At 52.1% G+C, this 22,389-nt stretch overlaps 2 protein-coding genes across 5 annotated transcripts in view; one reads left to right on the top strand and one right to left on the bottom strand.

The window, feature by feature from the left end:
* Positions 1-19,405, top strand: part of GON7 (GON7 subunit of KEOPS complex) — a 30,752-nt gene extending 11,347 nt beyond the window's left edge. The window contains exons 2-3 of one of the 2 annotated variants that reach the window (XM_070065556.1): positions 9,159-9,350; positions 19,119-19,405. In XM_070065556.1, the coding sequence (XP_069921657.1) occupies positions 9,159-9,350; positions 19,119-19,141 (215 nt within the window). In that variant the 3' untranslated portion in view covers positions 19,142-19,405. Of the gene's footprint in view, positions 1-9,158; positions 9,351-12,327; positions 16,467-19,118 lie in introns of those variants that run through there. The other variant, XM_070065555.1, reaches the window with a different exon arrangement.
* LYSET (lysosomal enzyme trafficking factor) lies at positions 5,048-6,655 on the bottom strand. Of its 3 annotated transcripts, none has more exons than XM_051826434.2 (2): positions 6,566-6,655; positions 5,048-5,854 (listed from the first exon to the last, which is right to left on the bottom strand). In XM_051826434.2, exon 2 carries the CDS (start codon positions 5,836-5,838, stop codon positions 5,443-5,445), a length of 396 nt encoding a protein of 131 aa, XP_051682394.1. In that variant the 5' UTR covers positions 5,839-5,854; positions 6,566-6,655; the 3' UTR covers positions 5,048-5,442. The 3 variants fall into 3 exon arrangements, with proteins under 3 accessions (XP_051682394.1, XP_051682393.1, XP_051682395.1); XM_051826433.2 differs by lacking the exon at positions 6,566-6,655 and adding an exon at positions 6,222-6,555; XM_051826435.2 differs by lacking the exon at positions 6,566-6,655 and adding an exon at positions 6,127-6,553.
* Positions 19,406-22,389: the final 2,984 nt, after the last annotated feature.

Here is a 22,389-nt window from a genome sequence, read left to right as displayed (position 1 = left end):
TTCCACATCTCCTCCTGGAGCTTTTTGGATGTAAATACTAAAAATTCCTTTCTGAGTTTTCCCCCTGAAGTTATCAGCTAGGGGGAAGCCTGGCTGGAGCCGCCCCGGTTAGAAGAAGGGTGAGGGGGACCCCCGGAAGATCAGGATCCCGGGCAGGATGTTTGAAGTACAGATACTGGGCTGTACCTGGAAGTTTATCAGGCAGAAGAGGCAGGGGCCCCCACCTGGCAGGTTATTGGGTAGAAAGGGCAGGGCAGGATGTTTCAAGTGCAGATACTGGGCTGCCCCTGGAAGGTTATCGGGATGACTTTGAGATGTCTCCTTAGGCCTTTGTCACACACACATAAGCTCATATCTGACTTCCTGCCTAACATAGCCACAGTTCAGGTCTCATTCTTTGCCTTATATCAAAACATAAATGCAAGCTATGGTCCCAAGTTAAATGCAGCTTGCATGTTGAGGAATTTACAAAGCAAAGGTACCTACTTGATGGAAAAACGAGCCATACAGTATGTAGTACCACTGTTAGACTGAGACTGCCAAGTCCACCCAGGACATCAACACTAGATAATCATAACAAAAAAGACTAAACACTACCACGATGAACAAATACACCAGTTTACTTTATGGGGCAGTTCCTCACATAGGAGCACGTTATGACTTAACTTCCTCAAAGAAAATTTTTGTTATTTGTCAAACTTCTGGAGCAAAGTCAAATTCTCAACCTAAGAGAATCACATTTTTATTTTAAAATTGTTAGCGTCTTTCAAACTAGAAACTTTATGTGGTGACTGAAGTTCCATGAAGCAGATGTTTCTGTAGTTATCTGGTCCCTATATTGGCAAATTATTTAAAAGGCAGAGTCAAGGGGAGAGAAACAGAAATCTCCTATCCACTGCCTCACCACCCAAATGCCCACAACAGCCAAGGCTGGGCCAAGCCAAAGTCAGAAGCCAGGAATTCAGTGCAGGTCCCCTACACAGGTGGCAGAGATCCAACGCTGCTCCCTCCAGGGTGTGCCTGAATAGGAAGCCAGAATGGAGAGCAAAGCTGGGATCTGAACCCATGTCTCAGACATGAGGTCAAACGGTGGCTTAACCACCCCTATATTGGGACCTCTGAAGAAATATCTGGCATGTTTCAGTGAAAAACAGTTAACAAGGTTACTTCACTTCAGGTGCAGTTTCAAATAAAGTGAATTATCAAATCATTGTGGCTATAGCTCCCTTATCTCTGGAAGCAAATATTTACCAGTTAAGGATTTTTACATTTGCCATTTATCTTGCTATATAATTCTATGTTCACCACTTCTTGTATTGTGATGTGAATATGAAATAAATGACCACCTTGTGTTATACACAAGCTTCCTCTCCATTATCTTCCTCATCTAAGAGCTGAGCCATGGGGCTGGCACTGTGGCATAGAAGGTAAAGCCGCCACCTGCAGCCTACCATATGGGCGCCGGTTGGAGTCCCAGCTTCTGATCCAGCTCGTTGTTGGTATGCCTGGGAAAGCAGCAGAAGATGGCGCAGGTCCTTGGGCCCCTGCACCCACATGGGAGACCTGGAGGAAGCTCCAGGTTCCTGGCTTCAGATGGGCCCAGCTCCAGCCATTGTGGCCATTTGGGAAGTAAACCAGTGGATGGAAGACCTCTCTCTGCCTCTTTGTAGCGCTCCCTTTCAAATAAATAAATCTTAAGTAAAATAAATAAGAGGGGCCAGTGCTGTGGCGCAGTAGGTTAATCCTCCGCCTGCAGCACTGGCATCTCACATGGGCGCCGGTTCTAGTCCCAGCTGCTCCTCTTCCAATCCAGCTCTCTGCTGTGGGCTGGGAAAGCAGTAGAGGATGGCCCAATTCCTTGGGCCCCTGCACCCACATGGGAGACTTGGAAGAAGCTCCTGGCTTCGGATCGGCGCAGCTGCGGCCTTTGTGGCCATTTGGGGAGTGAACCAACGGAAGGAAGACCTTTCTCTGTCTCTCCCTCTCACTGTCTGTAACTCAACCTCTCAAATAAATAAAATAAATCTTTAAAAAAAATAAGAGCTGAAATATTAGAAAAATATGTATTTCTCCTTTTCCTCTTTGTCAAAAGAATGTTTTGAACTAGTTATTAAATAACCATAAAGAAACTAGGGATAATGTACAACTTGGATAAGTAATTCCTAAATAATCAAAAAAGACTAGCCTTAGATAATCTGAAATTTGGTTATTAAATTTGGGAATAATACACTAATCCTACTCTATTTTAGTGTTCTACTATTGAAGCAATATGATTTTGAAAGATAGAAATGGGCTGAACATTTACTTAACCAAATTCCAAAATCCTAAATTTGAGGTATAAAAATAAAACCTACTGCAATAAAAAATTGCTCAAATCAGAGTAAGTTCTAGTGTTCAGAATACAGGGGGGCTATTTTGGTGCACAAAAATGTGCTACATACTGCATAAAGAACTGGAGGGGAGGGGTGGGGAGGTGGGGTTCTGATGGCCTTATCTGATCTGCTTACACTGTGTCCCATGAAGATGTACCTGTGTTACTTATTACCTATTAAGGAAAAAGAAATTACTCTTTCCTAACGGACAAGTTCACCAAACCTTGTATTACATCAAGCATTTATAAAATACATAAAAATAATTGAAATAATTTTCTTCAATCGTTTCCAGATTATCACTGCCTCAAGGCTGTGAAATTAGAAACTGCCCAGTGATTTTCCTCAAATCATCCTTTTTTTAAAGAAGCAGTAGAGGCCGGCGCTGTGGCTCAATAAGCTAATCCTCCGCCTTGCGGCGCCGGCACACCGGGTTCTAGTCCCGGTCGGGGCGCCAGATTCTGTCCCGCTTGCCCCTCTTCCAGGCCAGCTCTCTGCTGTGGCCGGGAAGTGCAGAGGAGGATGGCCCAAGTGCTTGGGCCCTGCACCCTATGGGAGACCAGGAGAAGCATCTGGCTCCTGCCATCGGATCAGCGCGGTGCACCGGCCGCAGCGTGCCAGAAAGACCTTTCTCTCTCTCTCTGTCCACTCTGCCTGTAAAAAAAAAAAAAAAAGCAGCAGCAGTAGAGTGGAATGATAAAGAGCTGGCGCTCTAAAGCCAGACATCCTAGGTTCAGATCCACTTACTTGCTGTGTGACCATGGACAGATAATTCCTATTTGCTTCAGGTTTTCTTGTCTGGAAAGTGGCACCTGTATCAGTACAATGTGTGCCTCATACCACTACCATGAAGAACGAATGTAACTCACTCTAAAGTCACCTGCAGCATGCGTACTAAGTACTCAAAAGATGCAACTGATCTGTCATCCGACCCTCAGAGAAGTGCATGTCTGGCGCCTGCTGCCTGTCTGGCAGATCATAACCAGATCTTTGGAGAAAATAAGAGAGGCAAGGCCGGCGTCGTGGCTCACTTGGTTAATCCTCTGCCTGCGGAGCCGGCATCCCATGTGGGTCCCGGGTTCTAGTCCCGGCTGCTCCTCTTCCAGTCCAGCTCTCTGCTGTGGCCTGGGAAGGCAGTGGAGGATGGCCCAAGTGCTAGGGCCCTGCACCCGCATGGGAGACCAGGAAGAGGCACCTGGCTCCTGGCTTTGGATCGGCGCAGTGCCGTCCGTAGTGGCCATTTGGGGAGTGAACCAACAAAGGAAGACCTTTCTGTCTGTCTCTAACTCTGTCAAATAAATTTAAAAGTAATAATAAAGAAAATTAAGGGAGGCAAATGATATTTAACTGGAGAAGGCTTGATCCTGCTGTTTGTGAACTATAAGGCACCTGCCTGATCTCTTTAAGTTTGCTATAGAATGCTCAGCCTTCCCTTCTGGTCAAATCAGGTGTAGCAAAAAGGTGAAGCTGCTAAGAAACTTTCAGTCAGTTCTACAAATGGAGAAAAACCTTTCTCGGTAATATTGCCGTTTCCATTCTTTGGCATGACCAGGCCAGCAGTGTCCTGTGCTGATGTGAGAAGCCTACAGCTCAGTGGTTAGGAGTCGTGGCATCGAGGTGCCTGCTATTAGTTGGGTGACCTTTGGCAGACTGCTTAACACCTCTACCTCAGTTTCCTTATCTGTCGAAATCTGCCTGATTGTTTCATGGAGTCATGAGAACTACACGAGTTAATTCTTAGAACAGGGATTAGGCCGGCGCTGCAGCTCACTTGGCTAATCCTCCGCCTGTGGCGCCTGCACCCCAGGTTCTAGTCCTGGTTGCCCCTCTTCCAGGCCAGCTCTCTGCTGTGGCCCGGGAGTGCAGTGGAGGATGGCCCAAGTGCTTGGGCCCTGCACCCGCATAGGAGACCAGAAGGAAGTGCCTGGCTCCTGGCTTCGGATCAGCGCAGCATGCCGGCCGCAGTGCGCCAGCCGTAGCAGCCATTTGGGGGGTGAACCAGCAGAAGGAAGACCTTTCTGTCTGTCTCTCTCACTGTCCACTCTGCCTGTCCAAAAAAAAGGGGGGGCGGGGATTAAAGCTGTATCAAATGTTTCCTGATATTAATGATGTAACTACTTAATAAAAGTGTATCTTGATTCTCCCAGGAGATAAAAATGCCTAGTAATTTCCACTGTGGTTATTTGCCTTGGTACCCTGGCACTACACACAAGGTAATACAAATGCCAAGGCGGAGGTACACAGATGACATCTCCACGCGATTTACCGATTGCCTAAAAGACCAGACCTTACTCCAGAATGGAGAAGCTGCCCGACGAGGACACGCACGGTATCTAGAGGGACACAGGCTCTGGTAAGGAAGGACGTGGACAGAATCACCTGGGAGCAGTACTGCAAGGGGAAAGCAGTTCAGGCAGTATTCTCATCAACCTCCTCCTCTTGGCCTCGATATAAGTTAACGTCTTCCTTTCACTGAGTCCCTTCCCAAGGAGTTTTTTAAACTGACAGCATTAATGATTTAGCTAGCCGTTACCAAGAACAAACTGTGCTCACCAAGACAGCCGTCACCTCAGTAATTTTATGTGAGTGTTTCCTACTGATAGCATAAACAGTTGGCCTAGCTACAACAGGACAAACTGTTTTTTTAAGTTTGAGAAATTGTAAAGCAAGCCAAGTAGTTGTATAAAATTTAAATTTTATGACCATGTTTGGACCTTTTATACACGTAACACAATGGAAACGTTTATATTCATTTTTTCCCCTAAAGGAACATTTTCTGAATCATCACTATGTTGTACAGCAGAATAGAAATATAAGCTCAGGTGCTTATTCAAGTTTCTAAAGAATGCAAATAACAGACACAATTTCACCTCCAAAAATCTGAAGTCGTCAACATGATTTTGTTGTACTGTGTCTCCGGCTTTACCTAAAAAGCCATTATTACTCAGATACAGCCCTCCAGTCACATTTCCTTAAAAACCCGCTGCCCGCCACAACTTCCTGAGATCTGCGAGAACTGCAGCCTGCGGTCAGACTCCATGAAGTACCGGCAGTTCCGGAACAAGGACAGCGACTACGTGTCGATCAGTTGCAGTCTGCTGATCTGATTAGACGCCTTGACAAACGCCTGGTGGCGATTGCAGATCACTGCCAGGCATATGGGGATGATGCAGTAGCCCACCGTCTTGGGGTCGGCTCTTGTGCAGGAGTACAGGAACAAAAACATCTGTAAGTAGGGGACCAGGAAAATAACCGTCCACAACCAAAAGGGCAGCGAGAGCAACCGCGCTTTCAAGGAATGTGTCCATGTGGTCCCTTGCAGGGGCTCCTCGGGGTGCTGCTGAGTGTGCTCCAGGGCCAGCCTGTTGTACGTCTCGTTGATCTCAAAGACGTAGTGGAAGGCCGCCGCGCTCGCCAGCAGGTACAGCCCCACTCCAATCCACCCCATCCGCTGGCGGAAGTTCATCATTCTCCATGCTCTGTGCCTTCAAACCAAACAAACAAGCAGTCAGCGCTGGCCGAGCTGTGACGGCAGCTACTCCGCATTATCTGATTGCCTTCCAGAGTCCTAGAATAGCCGCACCTAACACTGTAAGAGTTCGCGTACATTTAGTAAGAGGTGGCGGCGGCTTACAGGTGGTTTCATGCAAGTTACAGGCAAGCAAGGAACATGGTTGCAGGACACATCGAGTTCTGCTTTTTACGTGACTCCCACAAGACAGAGGTCATCAGATCCCACTTAAATAAATCGGTATACCTGCCCTTCGAAACTGCACTTAAGCTAGCCTCCTCCGGGACACTGCGCTTGTCCAGGCTCTACTCGGGCCGGCGCCGCGCCCCGTCAACACTTACAGTGGTCCCGGGAATCTTCCTGGAGCCAGAGAACCACTCAGTTCTGAGGACTCGGCCGGCTTCGGCATCTCCGAGGCAGCCGCCGCAGAAATCCCTGGGCCGCCCGCTCGGAGAAGGCGAGCGCCGCCAGCCCGAAGCACAACTCGGTGTAAGCGCGGCGTGGGCACAGCGGTCACGCGGCCCCTGGCGCCGCCGCGGGAGCCCCGGCCCGGCGGGGAGGCTCCCGCCCCTGCCGCGCCGCAGGCAGGGCTGCGCCGGGCCCGGGCCTCGCCGCCGTGCAGCGCGACAGCCCCGCGCCCGCCGGCCGAACCTGCCAGCAAAGGCGACCAGCCCCCCGGTCTCACCTTCCTGTCCCGAGCGGCCCGCCCGCCCGCCGTCCCGGATGCCGCCGCAGTCGGGGCTTCCGGCTCGAGCCGGAAGCGCTCGCGCCCCGCCCCGCAGGGCCTGCCCCCTGGTGACGTCAGGGAGCCCCGACGGCCGGCTCACCTGCCGGCGCGAGCGAGCTCCAGACGGCCGAAGTGGGACCCGAGCCGAGGCTGCGGCCCGGCCCCCGGCGTCGGCCTCCGTCGGGCTTGGCGGCCTTTGCGGTTGGCATTCTCGGCCCTGGAGCCCCGTCGCCTTCTCGCCCCATCGATCTCTCCTCGTGCGCCGCAGGAACGCCGCGGTCCGCCATCGATCGCCGCCTCGCGCGGCCTCCGGCTGTCCAGCCTGGCCCTCGGCACACGGACGCAGACCAGAGCTCTGGGTCCACGGTGAGTCTGCTGGGGACGCCAGAGGCGGAGAGGAGACCGTGGCTGCTGGACCTGCGCACGTCGCCGAGACCCGCCTGGGCCACATCTGCGCCCCGAGCCCATTGGAGCTTCAGTCGTATCTCGGGCACCATGGCGAGGCTCCTGGGAGACTGGTGCGGGGTGGGCGCGGGCCCTGCAGAGCGCTGCCGGCTGCGCCGGACCCCTCGGGGCACAGGCTGCTTGGGAGGGTGCTCGGGAGGCCTGAGGACGGGGAGGGAGCCGCAGTGGGCATGCTGGGAGGAAGCCCCGGCCCAGAATTGTTTTAGAAAAACTTATTTACTTGAAAGTGATTTTTATAAGGATTTACTTATTTATTTGAAAGTCAGAGTTACAGCGAGAGATGGAGAGACAAGAAGAGAGATGTTCCACCCATCAGCTGGTTCACTCCCTAAATGGCCGCAACAACCAAGGCTGGCACAGGCCGGGGCCAGGAGCTGGGAGCTTCATCCGGGTCTCCCAAGTGGGTGCGGGGACCCAAGTGCGTGGGCCATCCTCCGCTGCCTTCCCAGGCACGTTAGCAGGGAGCCGGATCAGAAGTGGAGCCGCCGCGACCAGAACCGGTGGTAGGCAGTGGCTTAACCTGATATGCTGCAGCCCCGCCCCCAGACAGTGAATCTTCAAGCAGACTAAATGAGTTTCTGGAGAGAAGGATGTGACCGTGGGTGAGCGGACCAGAGCTCTTGGGTATGGAAATGACCCCCTTGCTGTGGACGAGGACATGACCCCAGAAGCGGGGCGCCTCTCTTGGCACAGGCGTTGGATGAGGCTCTTCAGCCTGCCCTGCCGTACATGAAATACAAAAGGCTGAGAATGTTCTCGGTCAGGGACCCTCCAGAACCAGGGGAGGAAGAATTTGAGCCGTGATGCCCCATACTGCCCAGATGTTGGAGACATGGCTGGTGTCAAATGCAGAGAAGAGAGCCTTGGAGGCCCAGCACCGGGTAAAGAACCCTTGATTAAAGCCCCCAGTGCCTCCTGGCTCAAGTCAGCGTTTGGGGAGCTGGGGCTCGTCTTGTGTCCTAGGTCTGGAGCCTCCATTATGGCTGGTGCAGAGAGGAGCCCTTGAGAAAGATGGTGTCAGGCCCGTGAGAGGCCGGCGCAGCCCCTGGCCTGTGGCAGTTATCACACTGACAACGGAAGGGGAGAAGGCCCATCTGCAGGCAGCACCTGGCCTGAATCCCAGGGCACTGGGAAGGGGCACCTGGCAGTGAACAGAGTGAAGGTAGAGCAGTTCACATACGCCAGGGACAGACGTTCACCAACCCCGCCTGGTGCTGCAGATCGCTCTTCTGTGCTGTTCTTAACATAAACCCTTGTCCTCAGGTCTCCTAAATGTGTCGTGCACAGGAAGGAGGTTGTCTGCGTGGCTGTTTATATTCACCCCGTGAATGCTTTCTGTCATGCAGCATTGTACAGGTTTATCACTTGCACGTGTGTGGTGACCTGAGGCCAGACGGCGCTCAGGTGCGTATTCTGAGCAGAGCTCGTTGAGGAGTCAGCTGTCGGATAACAGGTGCAGTGTGGCGGGTCACACGTGATCGCGGGCCATCAGTAGTTTTTAGGGGTGCCTTGCCCCACATTTGATGGTGAGGGTCACCGTCAGTGGTTAAGATATTTATTATTTTCTTCATGAGTCAGAACTATATTCTGTCTAATCAAAACAAAAGGCAGTCGACAGACGTGGTGCAGTGGGTTAAGCCACAGCTTGGGACACCCACTTCCCACAAGAGTGCCGGTTCAAGTCCTGGCACTGACTGATCCAGCTTCCTGCTAATGCACCTGGGAAGGCGGCAGGTGGTGGCTCAAGCAGGGTTCCTGTCACCCACGTGGGAGACCCAGATGGAGATCTGGCTCCTGGCTTCAGTGTAGCCTGGCCCAGCACAGGCTGTTGCGGGCATCTGGGCAGTGAACCAGTGAATTGAAGATCTTCGTCTCTCTGTCTCTTTCTCTCCATGTCTTTGTCAGAATTGAATGCCGAGGTTGACAAATTTGCAACTTCCTTTTTTAACCCCACATTTCTGATCTGTGTCATTGACGCGTGTGGTTCTGAATTTCATTTTCATGGTTGTTATAAATTATAGTGTGAAGTTATAAAATTTAAAAATGATAATACAATGACTTCTTTTCTCTGTTTTGCTTATATCAGGATTCCAGGAGGGATATCATTTGAACAAAGGGTTCCTTAAGCATGAATCTGGAAACCACTGGACGCACAGAGACTTCGTCCTCTGGACTCGTTCCTCCTGTGGCCCGTGGACAGAAAGTCGTCTTCTAGGTGAAACGGCAGGAGGGACCGCAGAAGCAGTAACAGAGCAGCATGAAGCCAGACAGGACTCAGGTCCGTGCAGGCAGCAGGTCAGACGCGTAGTGTGCTCAGTTAGGGCAGAGAAGGAGAGACGTGCAGGGTGCTGGCCAGTGCACGGCAAACTGGACTGAAGGCGCTCCCGTCACCTCTCCCATAATGCTCTTGCTAAGAATTCTGCTTTAAAGGAAAATGTAGTTCCATGATGGTGAAAATGGACAGAGAAATTAGGGAAACTTGTGCAAGGTGAAACAGCTTGAAAGTAGCTGGGCCAGAATCCTGTCCTCCGTCTTCCTCCAGGGTCCTTATCCCCGAGACAAGAACCAGGCCATCCTAAGGGTAGCTGTACCCAGAGCCTCACGAGGCGAGACGTTGTTGGTGCTCCACCCCACATGCCCCGTATGCACCAGACTACCTTGCTCGGAATCAGCGAGCCCCCTGCAGACTGCACATGCTGGCAGTGGGACATAGGACAGCCCGGAAGTCCCAGGGACGTGAGAGGGTGGTGTGAGTCAGTCCTCAAAAAGGAAGGCAAGTGGCGTGGGTGTTGGGTGCGACACTTTTTTTTTTTTTGACAGAGAGAAAGGTCTTCCTTCCGTTGGTTCACCCCCCCAAATGGCCACTACGGCAGGCCCTGTGCCGATCCGAAGCCAGGAGCCAGGTGCTTCCTCCTGGTCTCCCACGCAGGTGCAGGGCCCAAGCACTTGGGCCATCCTCCACTGCCTTCCCAGGCCACAGCAGAGAGCTGGACTGGAAGAGGAGCAACCGGGACTAGAACCCGGCATCCATATGGGATGCCGGCGCCACAGGCGGAGGATTAGCCAAGTGAGCCACAGCGGCGGCCCGGGTGCAACACTTAAGACTGCTTGGGGCCGGCGCCACGGCTCACTAGGCTAATCCTCTGCCTTACAGCGCCGGCACACCAGGTTCTAGTCCCGGTCTGGGTGCCAGATTCTGTCCCAGTTGCCCCTCTTCCAGGCCAGCTCTCTGCTGTGGCCCGGAGTGCAGTGGAGGATGGCCCAAGTGCTTGGGCCCTGCACCCCATGGGAGACCAGGAGAAGTATCTGGCTCCTGCCATCGGATCAGCGCGGTGCGCCGGCCGCACTGCGCCAGCCACGGTGGCCATTGGAGGGTGAACCAACGGCAAAGGAAGACCTTTCTCTCTCTCTCTCTCACTGTCCACTCTGCCTGTCAAAAAAAAAAAAAAAAAAAAAAAAACCGTTTGGGGTGCCCACCCCCTGTTGGAGTACCCAGTCCTAGTCCTGGCTCTTAGCTTCCATCTAATGTACACCCTGGTAGCCCGTGCAGGATCAAGTTCTTGGGTCCCCGCTATCCACATGGGAGACCCAGAATGAGATCGGGCTACTCCTGTTGCAGGCATTTGGGGAGTGAACGAGCTAAAGGGAGATCACTCTGTGTCTCTGTCTCTGCCTTTCAAATAAATAAAAATTTTGGCAAAAAGAGTGAAAGTGATAGCACGAAGAAAGCTTGAAGACTGTTGAAAGGTAGGAGAATGTCTAATAAAAAGAACATTTTATTTTATTTTTTAATATTTATTTATTTGAAAAGCAGAGTTAGAGGTAAAGACAGAGAGAAAAATCTTCCATTTACTGATTCACTCCCCAAATGGCGACAATGGCTGGCACTGCCCCGATCTGAAGCCAGGAGCTTCTTTGGGTTTCCCACTTGGGTACAGGGGCCCAAGCACCTGGGCCATCTTCTGCTGCTTTCCCAGGCCATAGCAGAGAGCTGGGTCGGAAGTGGAGCAGCCACGTCTCAAACCGGCGCCCGTATGGGATGCCAGCACTGCAGGCGGCAGCTTTACCTGTTCGCCACAGCCCCAGCCCCCTCATTTGATTTTAGATTCAAAAGCATCGTGTCTCTGTTAGGACTAAGTGTCACGACTGCATTCTTTGTAAGCTCTTCCACCGGAAAGCTTGAGGACATGGACTTTGGATAGACTGAAAGGCGTGAGTCTACTGTTTAGAGCTTGCAAGTCGCCGTCACACAGGTGGGTCATTTGTTAGAAGTGGCAAGGGCTGTGTTTCGCTGATGTGCAGATGCGAGTGCACACACAGGCTCCTGCAGATGTACTCAGGGCAGTGAGAATGGCTGACATTGGCCGCTGGACGCCTTTAGTCCCACAACAGCCTGGCTGTCTGTTCCCAGTTTACGCAGGAGACGCACAGAGAAGTAACTTGCCCGGAGTTTCACGGCCAGCAGGGGCAGGGCAGGGGTCCGCCCCTCAGGCTGTCTGTGCTGCCTTGTCAGGGACTCACAGAAACTCGTCAGGAACAGGCTGTTCTGTCCTCCCTCACGTGTGAGAACTTGAGATTCAGAGAGATTGGACGGGGGAGAGACACTGGTCTGATTCTGCAGAGCTTTTGACGGCCTGCCATGCATCTGGTAGACAGTACATTACAAAGGAAGGAAGGAGGAAAGAAAGAAATGCCGGGTTAGCATAGCTGTTAGGGTGCTGCTTGGGGTTCCTGGGTTCCTGTCCAGGCTCTACTGGGACTCCAGCTTCCCGCACACGCGTGGGACTCCAGCTTCCCGCACACGCGTGGGACTCCAGCTTCCTGCACACGCACCCCGGGAGAGGCAGCAGGTGAAGGCTCAGGCGACTGAGTTGCCCCTCCTGGCTTCTGACACCTGGGGAGTGGAGCAGCAGATGGATAACCCCCTCACCCCAAATGTAACAGAAAAAAAGGGGGAGCCAGCCAGAAAACCCCTCCAGGCAAAAGCCATGACACTTTGAGCTACAAAATACAACCCAAAGTAGAAAGTGAGTGTGGGCTCGTGCCCACGTCAAGTAAGTGCCTGTGGACAAAGAGACTGGAAGACTCCCCACAGGAGGTGTGCCCTCCCTTCCCCCACTGCAGGCAGAACGTGGCGACGTGGAGAAACCCGGCAGATACCTTGTGTGCAGGCGGGCCGTGGTGGTTCGTGCTGAGGGCGTGGGTCTCATGGATGTGACAGCAAGGACATTTCACTCCTGGTGTTCTTCCTCCAGACCCTCAGTGCCAGGCTAATACGAGAAAGACACCAGAATCCAACTTGAGGGACATTGCACAAAGTCGCCGACTAGCATTCTGAATACCGTGGAGATCACAAACAAGAAGCCTGGGAGGCCACAGAGCAGCAGAGATCCGACACAGTAGCAGACGGGAACAGTGAAAGGGCGTGAGTGGAGAGTGAGGTCCAGAAACAGGCGCTTCACAGCTACGTGTCAGTGTCCGCTTCCTGGGGGAGGTCAGCGTACCGCGGGACGGTGAGATGTTACAGGGAGAGGAGGTGGTTGGATGGAACTGTAGTGGAAAACTATTAGAGGAAAACATGGAATTCATGCAAGTCTAAAACTCTTCTAAGCTGAAGTGCTCCATGAAATGCATGTGCAAGTTCACACGTCTACAAGGAGATCATCGGCAGGGAAGCAGTGAACTGTGCTGTCGTGGGGCACCTCCTAATCGTGGTTATTCATCGGAGCACCACTAGAGGGCGATGAGCACTCGGGCCAGACCCCAGCCAAGCCAAAACACGAGCGATCCTTTTTTTATTATTATTTGTTTATTTTCACTTTGAAAGGCCATGAGACAGAGAAAGACAGAAACAATGAGAGATCTTCCATCTGCTGGCTCATCCCCCAAATGCCAGCAGCATCTGGAGATGTGTCAGGCTAAAGCCGGGAGCCAGGAGCTCAATCCAGGTCTCCTGTGTGAGTGGCAGGCACCCAAGTACCTGAGCCGCCATCTACTTCCTGGTGTGCATGATAGCAGGAGCTGGAACCGCGTGGAGCCAGGACTTGAACCAAGGCGTTCTGGTACGGGGTGCAGTCGTCTCAAGCAGCGTCTAAACCACTGTGCCAACTGCCTACCCCAGGGACTGATTTTTTTTAAAGATTTATTCATTTATTTGAAAGGGCTACACAGAGAGAGAAGGAGAGGCAGAGAGAGAAGTCTTCCATCTGCTGGCTCACTCCCCATTGACCACAATGCCTGGAGCTGCACTGATCTGAAGACAGGAGCTCCATCCGGGTCTCCCAGAGTGCTGGATCGGAAGTGGAGCAGCTGGGATTTGAACCGGTGCCCATATGGGCACCAGCACTGCAGACGGCGGCTTTACCTGCTACACCACAGCTCTGGCCCCAAAAGGCATCTTCTCTGCCTACACCTAACACTTGGAAAACTACTCAAGTCTTTGTGTCAAAAAGTACTGAAGTGCTCACTCAATCTGAGACAATGATTTCCCCCTGGGCCCATGAGACTTCTAGAATCTTCTAGTTATCAGACTTCTGGCCTTTACAAATGAACTGATCCCAGTCTGCACAGGTGACAGGATCCTCAGTGATCCCCTTCACTCCCAGCCTGAGGGTCTCACAAAACTGTAAACCAGATCAACTTCTGCAAGTCTCACGTCAAAGAGAATGAAAGTCAGGTTTCAAGTGCTACTGAGGGGGCCAGCGCTGTGGCGCAGCGGGTTAACTCCCTAGCCTGATGCGCCTGCATCCCATATGGGTGCCGGTTCTAGTCCCAGCTGCTCCTCTTCCTATCCAGCCCTCTGCTGTGGCCTGGGAAAGCAGCAGAAGATGGCCCAAGTCCTTGGACCCCTGAACCCACGTGGGAGACCCAGAAGAACCTCCTGGCTCCTGGCTTTGGATTGGCACAGCTCTGGCCGTTGCGACCATCTGGGGAGTGAACCAGCGGATGGAGGGTCTCTGTCTCTGTCTCTACCTCTCTCTGTAACTCTTTCAAATAAATAAAATAAAATCTTAAAAAAAAATAAAGTTGCTACTGAGGTGCCATAGATTCTTCAGACACTGCTGCCAGTCAGCCTGTTTTTTATTTATGGAAAGGCAGAGAGAAGAAGAAGAGAGACAGATTTTCCATATGCTGATTCATTTCCCAAATGCCTGAGAACTTAATCCAGGTCTCCCATATGGGTGGCAGGCACCCAACTACTTGAGCCCCACCTGCAGGGTGTGCATTAGCATGAAGGTGGAATCAGGAGCAGAGCTGGGCTCGAACCCAGGCACTCTGGTGTGGGATGCGGGTGTCCCAAGTGGTGTCTTAACTGATACCCCAGGCGCCTGCCCCTTAATTCCACTTTTAGAAGCATTAAGTTTTCTTATGTACATAGGGAGTACCACACAGACTGGGTGAGTATATAAAATAAGTGCAATTAATTAATGATTATTTTTACTAATTGAGCGTGAAATAATCATGTGCATCACTAAGAGGTAGGCTGGGAATCAGGCTAGGGCCTAAAATCTTAGAATTTGGGAGAGGCAAATGAAACGTACAGAAGGTGAGTGGCCTTGCTCAAGGAAACACAGCGGGGCCACCACTGTGGCACAGCGGGTTAAAGCCCCAGCCTGGCATCCTATATGGGCACAGGTTTGAGTCCCAGCTGCTCCACTTCCGATCTAGCTGCCTGCTAATGGGCCTGGGAAAGCAGTGGAGGACAGCCCAAGTCCTTGGGCCTCTACACCCAAGTGGGAGAAGCTCCTGACTTCAGAATGGCTCAGCTCTGGCTGTTACGGCCATTTGGGGAGTGAACCAGCGGATGGAAGACCTCTGTGTCTGTCTTTACCTCTCTCCTTAACTCTTTCAAATAAATAAAAAATACATATTTAAAAAACATAAAAATATACACAGCAAGGTAGGGACAGAATCCAAACCTGAACCTCTAAGCCTGCCCCTGTCCTGCTTTATGACCCAAGGACAGGCACTCACTTCCTCTTAGTCTCCTTTCCTGCAAAATCCATGCTCTCTTTTGGCCCTAAAACTGACTCAGAAGATTCTTCTAAACATCTTTATTTTAACATCTTTAATCAATAAGCTGACTTTAGTGTCTTAACATGCCCTTTTTTAAAGATTTATTTATTTATTTATTGAGTCAGAGATCTTCCATCCAGTGGTTCACTCCCCCACGTGCCTGCAACCAGCACTGGGCACAGCCAAAATCACGAGTCAGGAGCTTCACCAAGATCTCTCTTGGCCGGTGCCATGGCTCACTAGGCTAATCCTCCGCCTGCGGCGCCAGCACACCGGGTTCTAGTCCTGGTCGGGGCACCGGATTCTGTCCCGGTTGCTCCTCTTCCAGTCCAGCTCTCTGCTGTGTGGCCCAGGAAGGCAGTAGAGGATGGCCCAAGTGCTTGGGTCCTGCACCCGCATGGGAGACCAGGAGAAGCACCTGGCTCCTGGCTTCGGATCGGCACAGCGCCGGCTATAGCAGCCATTTGGGGGGGTGAACCAATGGAAGGAAGACCTTTCTCTGTCTCTCTCTTTCACTGTCTAACTCTGCCTGTCAAAAAAATAAAAAAACTATGGGGAGCTGGCGCTGTGGCTCAGCAGGTTAAAGCCCCAGCCTGTAGTGCCAGCATTCCATATGGGCACTGGTTCAAATCCCAGCTGCTCCACTTCTGATCCAGCTCTGTGAAAATGTGCTCAGGAAAGCAGGAGGAGAGGACCCAAGTTCTTGGACCCTGCACCCACACAGGAGACTGGGAGGAAGCTCCTGGTCCCTGGCTTTAGATTGGCTCAGTTCCAGCTGTTGTGGCCATTTGAAGAGTGAACCAGAGGTTGAAAGACCTCTCTCTCTCTCTCTCTCTCCTTCTACCTCTCTCTGTAACTTTGTCTTCCAAATAAATAAATCTTTAAAAAAAATCATGGAAAATGTATATTAATTCCATTTTACCGTCATCTTAGAATTGCACCTATGACATACATGAAATCTGTTCTTTTTCTATTAATAAAATGATACGGATGCCTGCGTTCCATGTCAGAGTGAGTGCCTGGGTTCAAGCCCCAGCTCCACTCCTGATTCCAGCTTCCTGCTGACGCACACTCGGGCTCAGTGATGGGCTGGTGGTCATGTCCATGCCTCCTCGGGTGGGAGACCTGACCTGAGGTCCTGGCTCCCAGCTTCTGCTATTGTAGGTGTTAGGCTAGTGAACCCCTGGGGAGAAGATCCCTCCCTCTCCCTCTGTCCCTCCCTCCCCCTCCCCTCCCTCTCTCTCCCTCCTTCTCCTCCTCCCTCCCTCCCTCTCCTCTCCCTCCCTCTCTCCCTCTGTGTGTGTGTGTGTGTGTGTGTCTGTGTCTCTTCGACTCCTTTTAAAATAAATAAAAATTTTTAACATCCATTTCCCACAAACTTCTTGAAGTATCCTTGTATTCCTTTCCCTAACTTCACCAGGAAACCAATGCTTGAATAGGTAAAGTGGTTTCTTTGAAGTCTCACAGCTGGAAGCTACCAAGCTCTGTCTGGGTCCAGAGCCTCTACCTTGAGCATTGTGTTTGGGGACCTCCAAGAGGGTCTGGGCCCTGAACCCCACAGCAGGGCTCCAAGAGCAGGCATGAGGAGATGAGTATGATCTCTGATGAGCTGTTTCTGACCATGTAACCTAAGCCCATAGCCAAGGGCAAGTGTGTACCGTAGTGGTTAAGATGCCCGTGTCTCACACTGGAGTACCTGGGTTCCATTCCTGGCTCTGGCTCCAGACTCCAGCTTCCTGCCAGCACAGACCTGGTAGGCAGCCATGATGGCTCAGGTAATTGGGTTCCGGCCTTCTTGGGAGAAACCTGCATTGCATTCCTGGATCCTGGCTTTGCCTGGTCCAGACACTGCACTGCAGGCACTGGGGGATGGGGTGGGAGCTCTCTCTGTCTGTCTCCATCTCTCTGCTTCTCAAATAATTTCCTTTTTATCTTTTAAGTTTTTTTACTGGGGCCGGCACTGTGGCTCACTCGGTTAATCCTCCCCCTGTAGCACTGGCATCCCATATGGGCACCGGCTTCTAGTCCCGGTTGCCCCTCTTCCAGTCCAGCTCTCTGCTGTGGCCCGGGAGTGCAGGGGAGGATGGCCCAAGTGCTTGGACCCCTGCCACCCATGTGGGAGATCCCAATGGAGTTCCTGGCTCCTAGCTCAGCCCGGGCTGTTGCAACCATTTGGAGAGTAAATCAGGTGATGGGAGATCTCTCTCTCTGTTTCTCCCAGTCTCTCTCTGACTTTCAAGTAAATAAATAAATAAACCTTAAATTAAGAAAGCAACACTCTGAGGTCCCTCCCAGCACTCATCGACCCCTCCTTCCTGACCCATTGTACAGAAGCTTGCAGGCCCCTCCCTGGGCCTCAGTTTCCCCAGGTGGACACAGGGTCATGATGCTGTTACCCTCGGGGCTCTGTGAGGACCCGGGGACGCGCAGGGGACGTGCTGCCCCTGTCACGCAGTACGTGAGCTCTCAGTAACTAACTGTTGTCTTCTTCACCGCTGCGGTGCGATAAATTAACCTGGAACTTCGGGCTGCAAACAGCGTTTGCTTAACAGCTACGAACTCACGGATCCTCCAGGTGGGGAACCGGGGAGCCGCTTAGCTTAGACTCAGACTGCTACGGAAGTCAGGGCCAGGGCCAGCGCCAGGGCCAGCGCCAGGGCCAGCGCCAGGGCCAGCGCCAGGGCCAGGGCCAGGGCCAGCGCCAGGGCCAGCGCCAGGGCCAGCGCCAGCGCCAGGCCGTCTCCTGCAAGTTCCTCTTCCAAGCTCACCCACGGGGGCCTCTGTGGGGCGGCCTGGTGACAGGGAAATAGGGGGCCCGTGAGCGAACACCCAAGACAGACGCCCTGCCTTTTATGTGGTATCAGAAGCGACATCCCGTTACTCGTGGCATCCTCTGGTCTCCCAGGCAAGCCAGCCCAGACCCCAGGGAGGAGCGGAGGGCACCCTGTGGACCATCCTGCCGGCGGCCCTGACGGCTGCTGTTAGTTTCCATTTGCAGATCAGGAGCTTCTCCTTGTATTACTTCCATTTTACGTATTAATTCCTTGTTAGAAGCGAGTTAAAACAGAAATCCCCCTTCCGGTTCTCGTCGCTGCTGTAGTCCTCCCCTGCGTCAGAGCAGTGAGCTCAGGTTCCCTCCTGGTCGGTGAAAGGCGCTGCAGGCCCTCGGGCTCCACAGCCACCGCGGACTGCTGTGGGCAGTAAATGCCCCGCTGTGTCAGACTCCGGAGTCCCTTCTGAAGGCCCTTTAAGGAGAAGCAGTAACGCAGGCGGCCCGGGCCCTGCCTCCTGGGGAGTGGGCAGCAGGCTCCTCTAAGGGACCACACCCTCGGCAGCACAAGGGCTTTACAAAAGCAGGTGCCTTTTGTCTAGCGTACTCCATTTATGGAAACACACCCCCAGAAACCGAGGAAGAAGGTTCACAAAGAGTCAGTTAAAGTCATGTTTCATTATGGTGCTTTTTATAATTGTGAAAAATTGGAAGCACAAATACCCAATAATAAGTAATAGATTGGGTCAGTTATTTATCATCTAAAGGAATACGAACTCTCGGGCTGGCGCTGTGGCATAGAAGGTAAAGCCACCTCCTGCAACGCAGCATCCCATCTGGGCGCTGGTTCGAATCCTGGCTGCTTCACTTCTGATCCAGCTCCCTGCTAATGACCTGGGAAAACAGCAGAAGATGGCCCAAGTGTTTGGGCCCCTGCACCCACATGGGAGACCTAGAGGGAGCTGTTATGGCCATTTGGGGACTGGGGATGGAAGATTCTCCCTCTCTCTCTCTCTTTCTTTCTCTCTCTCTCTCTCTCTCTTCCCCTCTTTCTTTCCTTCTTTCCCTCTGTAACTCTGCCTTTCACATAAATAAATAAATCTTTTTTTAAAAAAGAGAAATAAACTCTGTAGCCATATTTTAAGACGGCAGTGGTTGAAGCATGTGTGGTTACTATCTTTGTAGGTGAAAATTAATTGAACTTTGGTAATTTCCTATGGTTCAACCTAATAGAAGGGTATGTTTTTGGTATTCAAACAGGTCTACACCCTACCCTTGGGTAAATGAAGCCGCGTACAACATTTACAGAACAGTTGGGAGACATGAAAGTTCACTGGTAAAGGACAGAATTCTGGAAGAGCACAGACCAAAAAACATCAGCATGAGTTATCTTTGGGTGGTGGAATTATAGGCAATGCTATCCTTTTTTTTTTTTTAATTGATGTTCCAGTTTCTCTCCAATGAATGTGTCCTAGTCATGTAATGTTTACCTATTTTTGAATAAATAAGATAAACCATGAGCAATAAACCACAAGAAGCCAGCCCCACGCTGTTGTTTTTTATTGGTAATTACTAATATATTAAGTGAAGTGGGAGCTGGGCAGGTGCCATCCTAGCCAGCAGGAGAGAATTCAGGAGACTGGCCCAGCCTGGGACACACAAGGGACTGTGACGTTTTCGCTAAGTGACAAACCCATACTGGAGCTCAGCAGAGACCAGAGAAACTAAAGGAATGTGCACTCCCTCCAGATGACTGCTGGACACCTGCCTTTTTCCACAGATCAACAGCCTCAGGGTTTTTACTTATTTAAAAGGCAGAGAAACAAAGAGAGAGACAAATAAAGGTTTCTCATCTGCTGGTTCATTTCCCAAAAGCTCACAATACCTGCAGCTGGGAACTGGGTCTCTCATGTGGGAGGCCGGGACCCAAGTCCTGGAGCCGTCGCCTGCTGCCTCCGGGGTGCTCAGTAGCGGAAGCTGGAGTCAGGAGCCCAGGCGCTCCGATACGCAATGTGCGTGTCCAAGCATTTTTAACTGCGGCACCAGACAGCCACCTGCTCACCCCGTTTTCGTATGAGGATTCTCCCCGGGGACCTAGCTGTCCCGTCCTTCCTGGGGCTCAGTGCAGAGGTGGGCCTGTGACCTGGGCCATCTAGATCTACCCACTTGCTATTGAACTGTAACTCCTCAATCAGAGCTTTACTTTCCTGGCACTGGCTCATATTGCCTGGCTATTCCCACTTTATTGTTATTCTCCTCTTAGTCACAACTGTGTTACCTGTTTCTGCCTAACTCTTCCGAAACTTAGAGGCATAAAACTTAAAGGCATCTGTTATCACTCATGGTTTCTTTGGCCTGGGAACTCAGACTGGGCTCCATGCAGAGGGCTGGTCTTCGCTGCCTGTCTGGGTCCTCAGCTGTATGACGCTAGGGTGGGAGAGGGGTGGGCGGGTGAGCTGGAATCGCACGGAGGCTCAGGGCTTACTTGTCTGCCGCTGATGCTGCGTCTCCTCAGGGTCCAGCCGGAACACAGGGTTGATAATTGTTATTATTATCCATCATTCAAGAGAAAAATAGCGGGAGAGCTCCCACCTGCTAGTTCACCCCAACTGCCCATAGCAGCTGTGGGAGTGCCGAGGCTGGGAGCCCGCAACTGAAGCTGGGTCTGCCATGTGTGTCGCAGGACCCCACTACTTGAGTTATCACCGCGGCCCACCAGGGCCTGCACTGTCCGGAAGCTGTCACCGGGAGCTGGAGTGAGCCAGCAAATGGATGATTCCTCTCTCTCTCTCTCTCTCTCTCTCTCTGACTCTGTCTTTCAATATTATTAAATATTAATATAAATCTTAAAAAATATAAATAAATCTTAATACATATATAAATCTTAAAAAAGGAGTGAACAGATAGAAGATCTCTTTCTCTGCCTTTCAAGTAAAATAAATAAGCACATACATTTTTTAGAGATATATTTATTTATTTATTTGAAAGTCAGAGTTACACAGAGAGAGGAGAGGCAGAGAGAGAGAGGTCTTCCATCCGATGGCTCACTCCCCAGTTGGCCACAACAGCCAGAGCTGTGCCGATCGAAGCCAGAAGCTTCTTTCAGGTCTCCCACGCGGGTGCAGGGGCCCAAGGACTTGGGCCATCTTCTACTGCTTTCCCAGGCCACAGCAGAGAGCTGGATCGGAAGTGGAGCAGCCGGGTCTCGAACTGGTGCCCATATGGGTTGCTGGCGCCTCAAGACAGGGCGTTAACCCACTGCACCACAGTGCCAGCCCCTAAAATTTTTTAAATAAAAAGTATCTGGGAGGCTATGTGTAGGGTCTATGCAACTACCACAGCGTTTTATACAAGGGACTTGAGCATCCAGCATTTCGGTCCCCACTGGGGGTCCTAGAGCCCGTCCCCCATGGGTCCCGAGAGACAGCCGTAAGCCAGGAAGTCTCCAGGAGTCCAGCAGCAGCTGTGCCCTTGTCATGATCTGGCCTCAGCCGTCGGCAGCTTTCCTCCCGAGCTCCCGCGGGTTCCTGGCTGGGCTGTCACGAGGGCCCTCCCATGCTCAGGTTTGAGGAAGGGACAAAGATTCTGCTGTGTCACATGGAGAGACGAGCACACGGCCGGCACAAACGCATGACTGGAAAATACGGTCTGGCTGGCTGGCCGATCACGCGTCGTCATTGCTCCTGGGGTACGGATTCCAGGTTTCTGTCTGTCTCACTTGCAGCTTGTTTTTGTTTTCACGTTCCGTCCCCAGAACCACCCCCAGGTAAGGCCCATGGAGCCTTACGCCCCTGACAGGACGTCACAGGAGTGGTTTTCCCATCTTGTCCCATCCAGGGGGAGCCCTGCGTCCCTGCCTTTTCCCGCACGTTTGGTTGCCTTTCGTGTTGGAAGCCTGAGAAAATGTGTAGTTGGTTCTCAGAGGGGTGCTGATCATTAGCCGTCGAGTCCCATCTTTTTATATATATATATTTTATTTGAGAGACAGAGTTACAGACCGAGAGAGAGAGAGAGAGAGAGAGAGAGAGAGAGATCTTCATTCACTGGTTCACTCCCCAGTTGGCTGCAATGGCCAGAGCTGGGCTGATCTGAAGCCAGGAGCCAGCAGCTTCTTTCAGGTCTCCCACGTGGGTGCAGGGGCCCAAGGACTTGGGCCGTCTTCCATTGCTTTCCCAGGCCATAGCACAGAGCTGGACTGGAAGAGGAGCAGCTGGGACTCGAACTGGCACCCCTATGGGATGCTGGTGCCACAGGCAGAGGCTTAGCCTACTACACCATAGCACCGGCCCTGATTCCCATCTTGAAGTGGGTGTGGGAGCTGTCTTCTTGGGTGGAGCTGGAGGCCTGGAGGGGGTTCCTCCACAGCGTGGCACGATGGCAGGGAAACTTTTGGGTTAGGGGACCCCCAAATGTCAGGTCACGGAGGCCTTTGCTCCAGGCTGCTGAGTTCCTCTTGGGCAGCAGTCCTTTGGCCTCCTGCCCAGGCGCTCAGAGCCTGACTGCTCCCGTCCCAGGAGCCAGATTCCAGTCT

The sequence above is a fragment of the Oryctolagus cuniculus genome, chromosome 20 (assembly GCF_964237555.1).
Source record: "Oryctolagus cuniculus chromosome 20, mOryCun1.1, whole genome shotgun sequence".
In the NCBI taxonomy this organism is placed as follows: Eukaryota; Metazoa; Chordata; class Mammalia; order Lagomorpha; family Leporidae; genus Oryctolagus; species Oryctolagus cuniculus.
The sequence above is the reverse complement of the archived record's forward strand: the minus strand, read 5'-3'. Positions and strand labels throughout refer to the sequence as shown.

What these genes read in the sequence shown, in the direction of transcription:
- LYSET (XM_051826433.2), bottom strand. Translation starts at nt 6,289, where the DNA reads ATGCCGAAGCCGGCCGAGTCCTCAGAACTGAGTGGTTCTCTGGCTCCA. An exon ending in GGAAGATTCCCGGGACCACT is followed by an intron (nt 5,855 to 6,221) that starts GTAAGTGTTGAC and finishes TTTGGTTTGAAG; the next exon opens with GCACAGAGCATGGAGAATGA.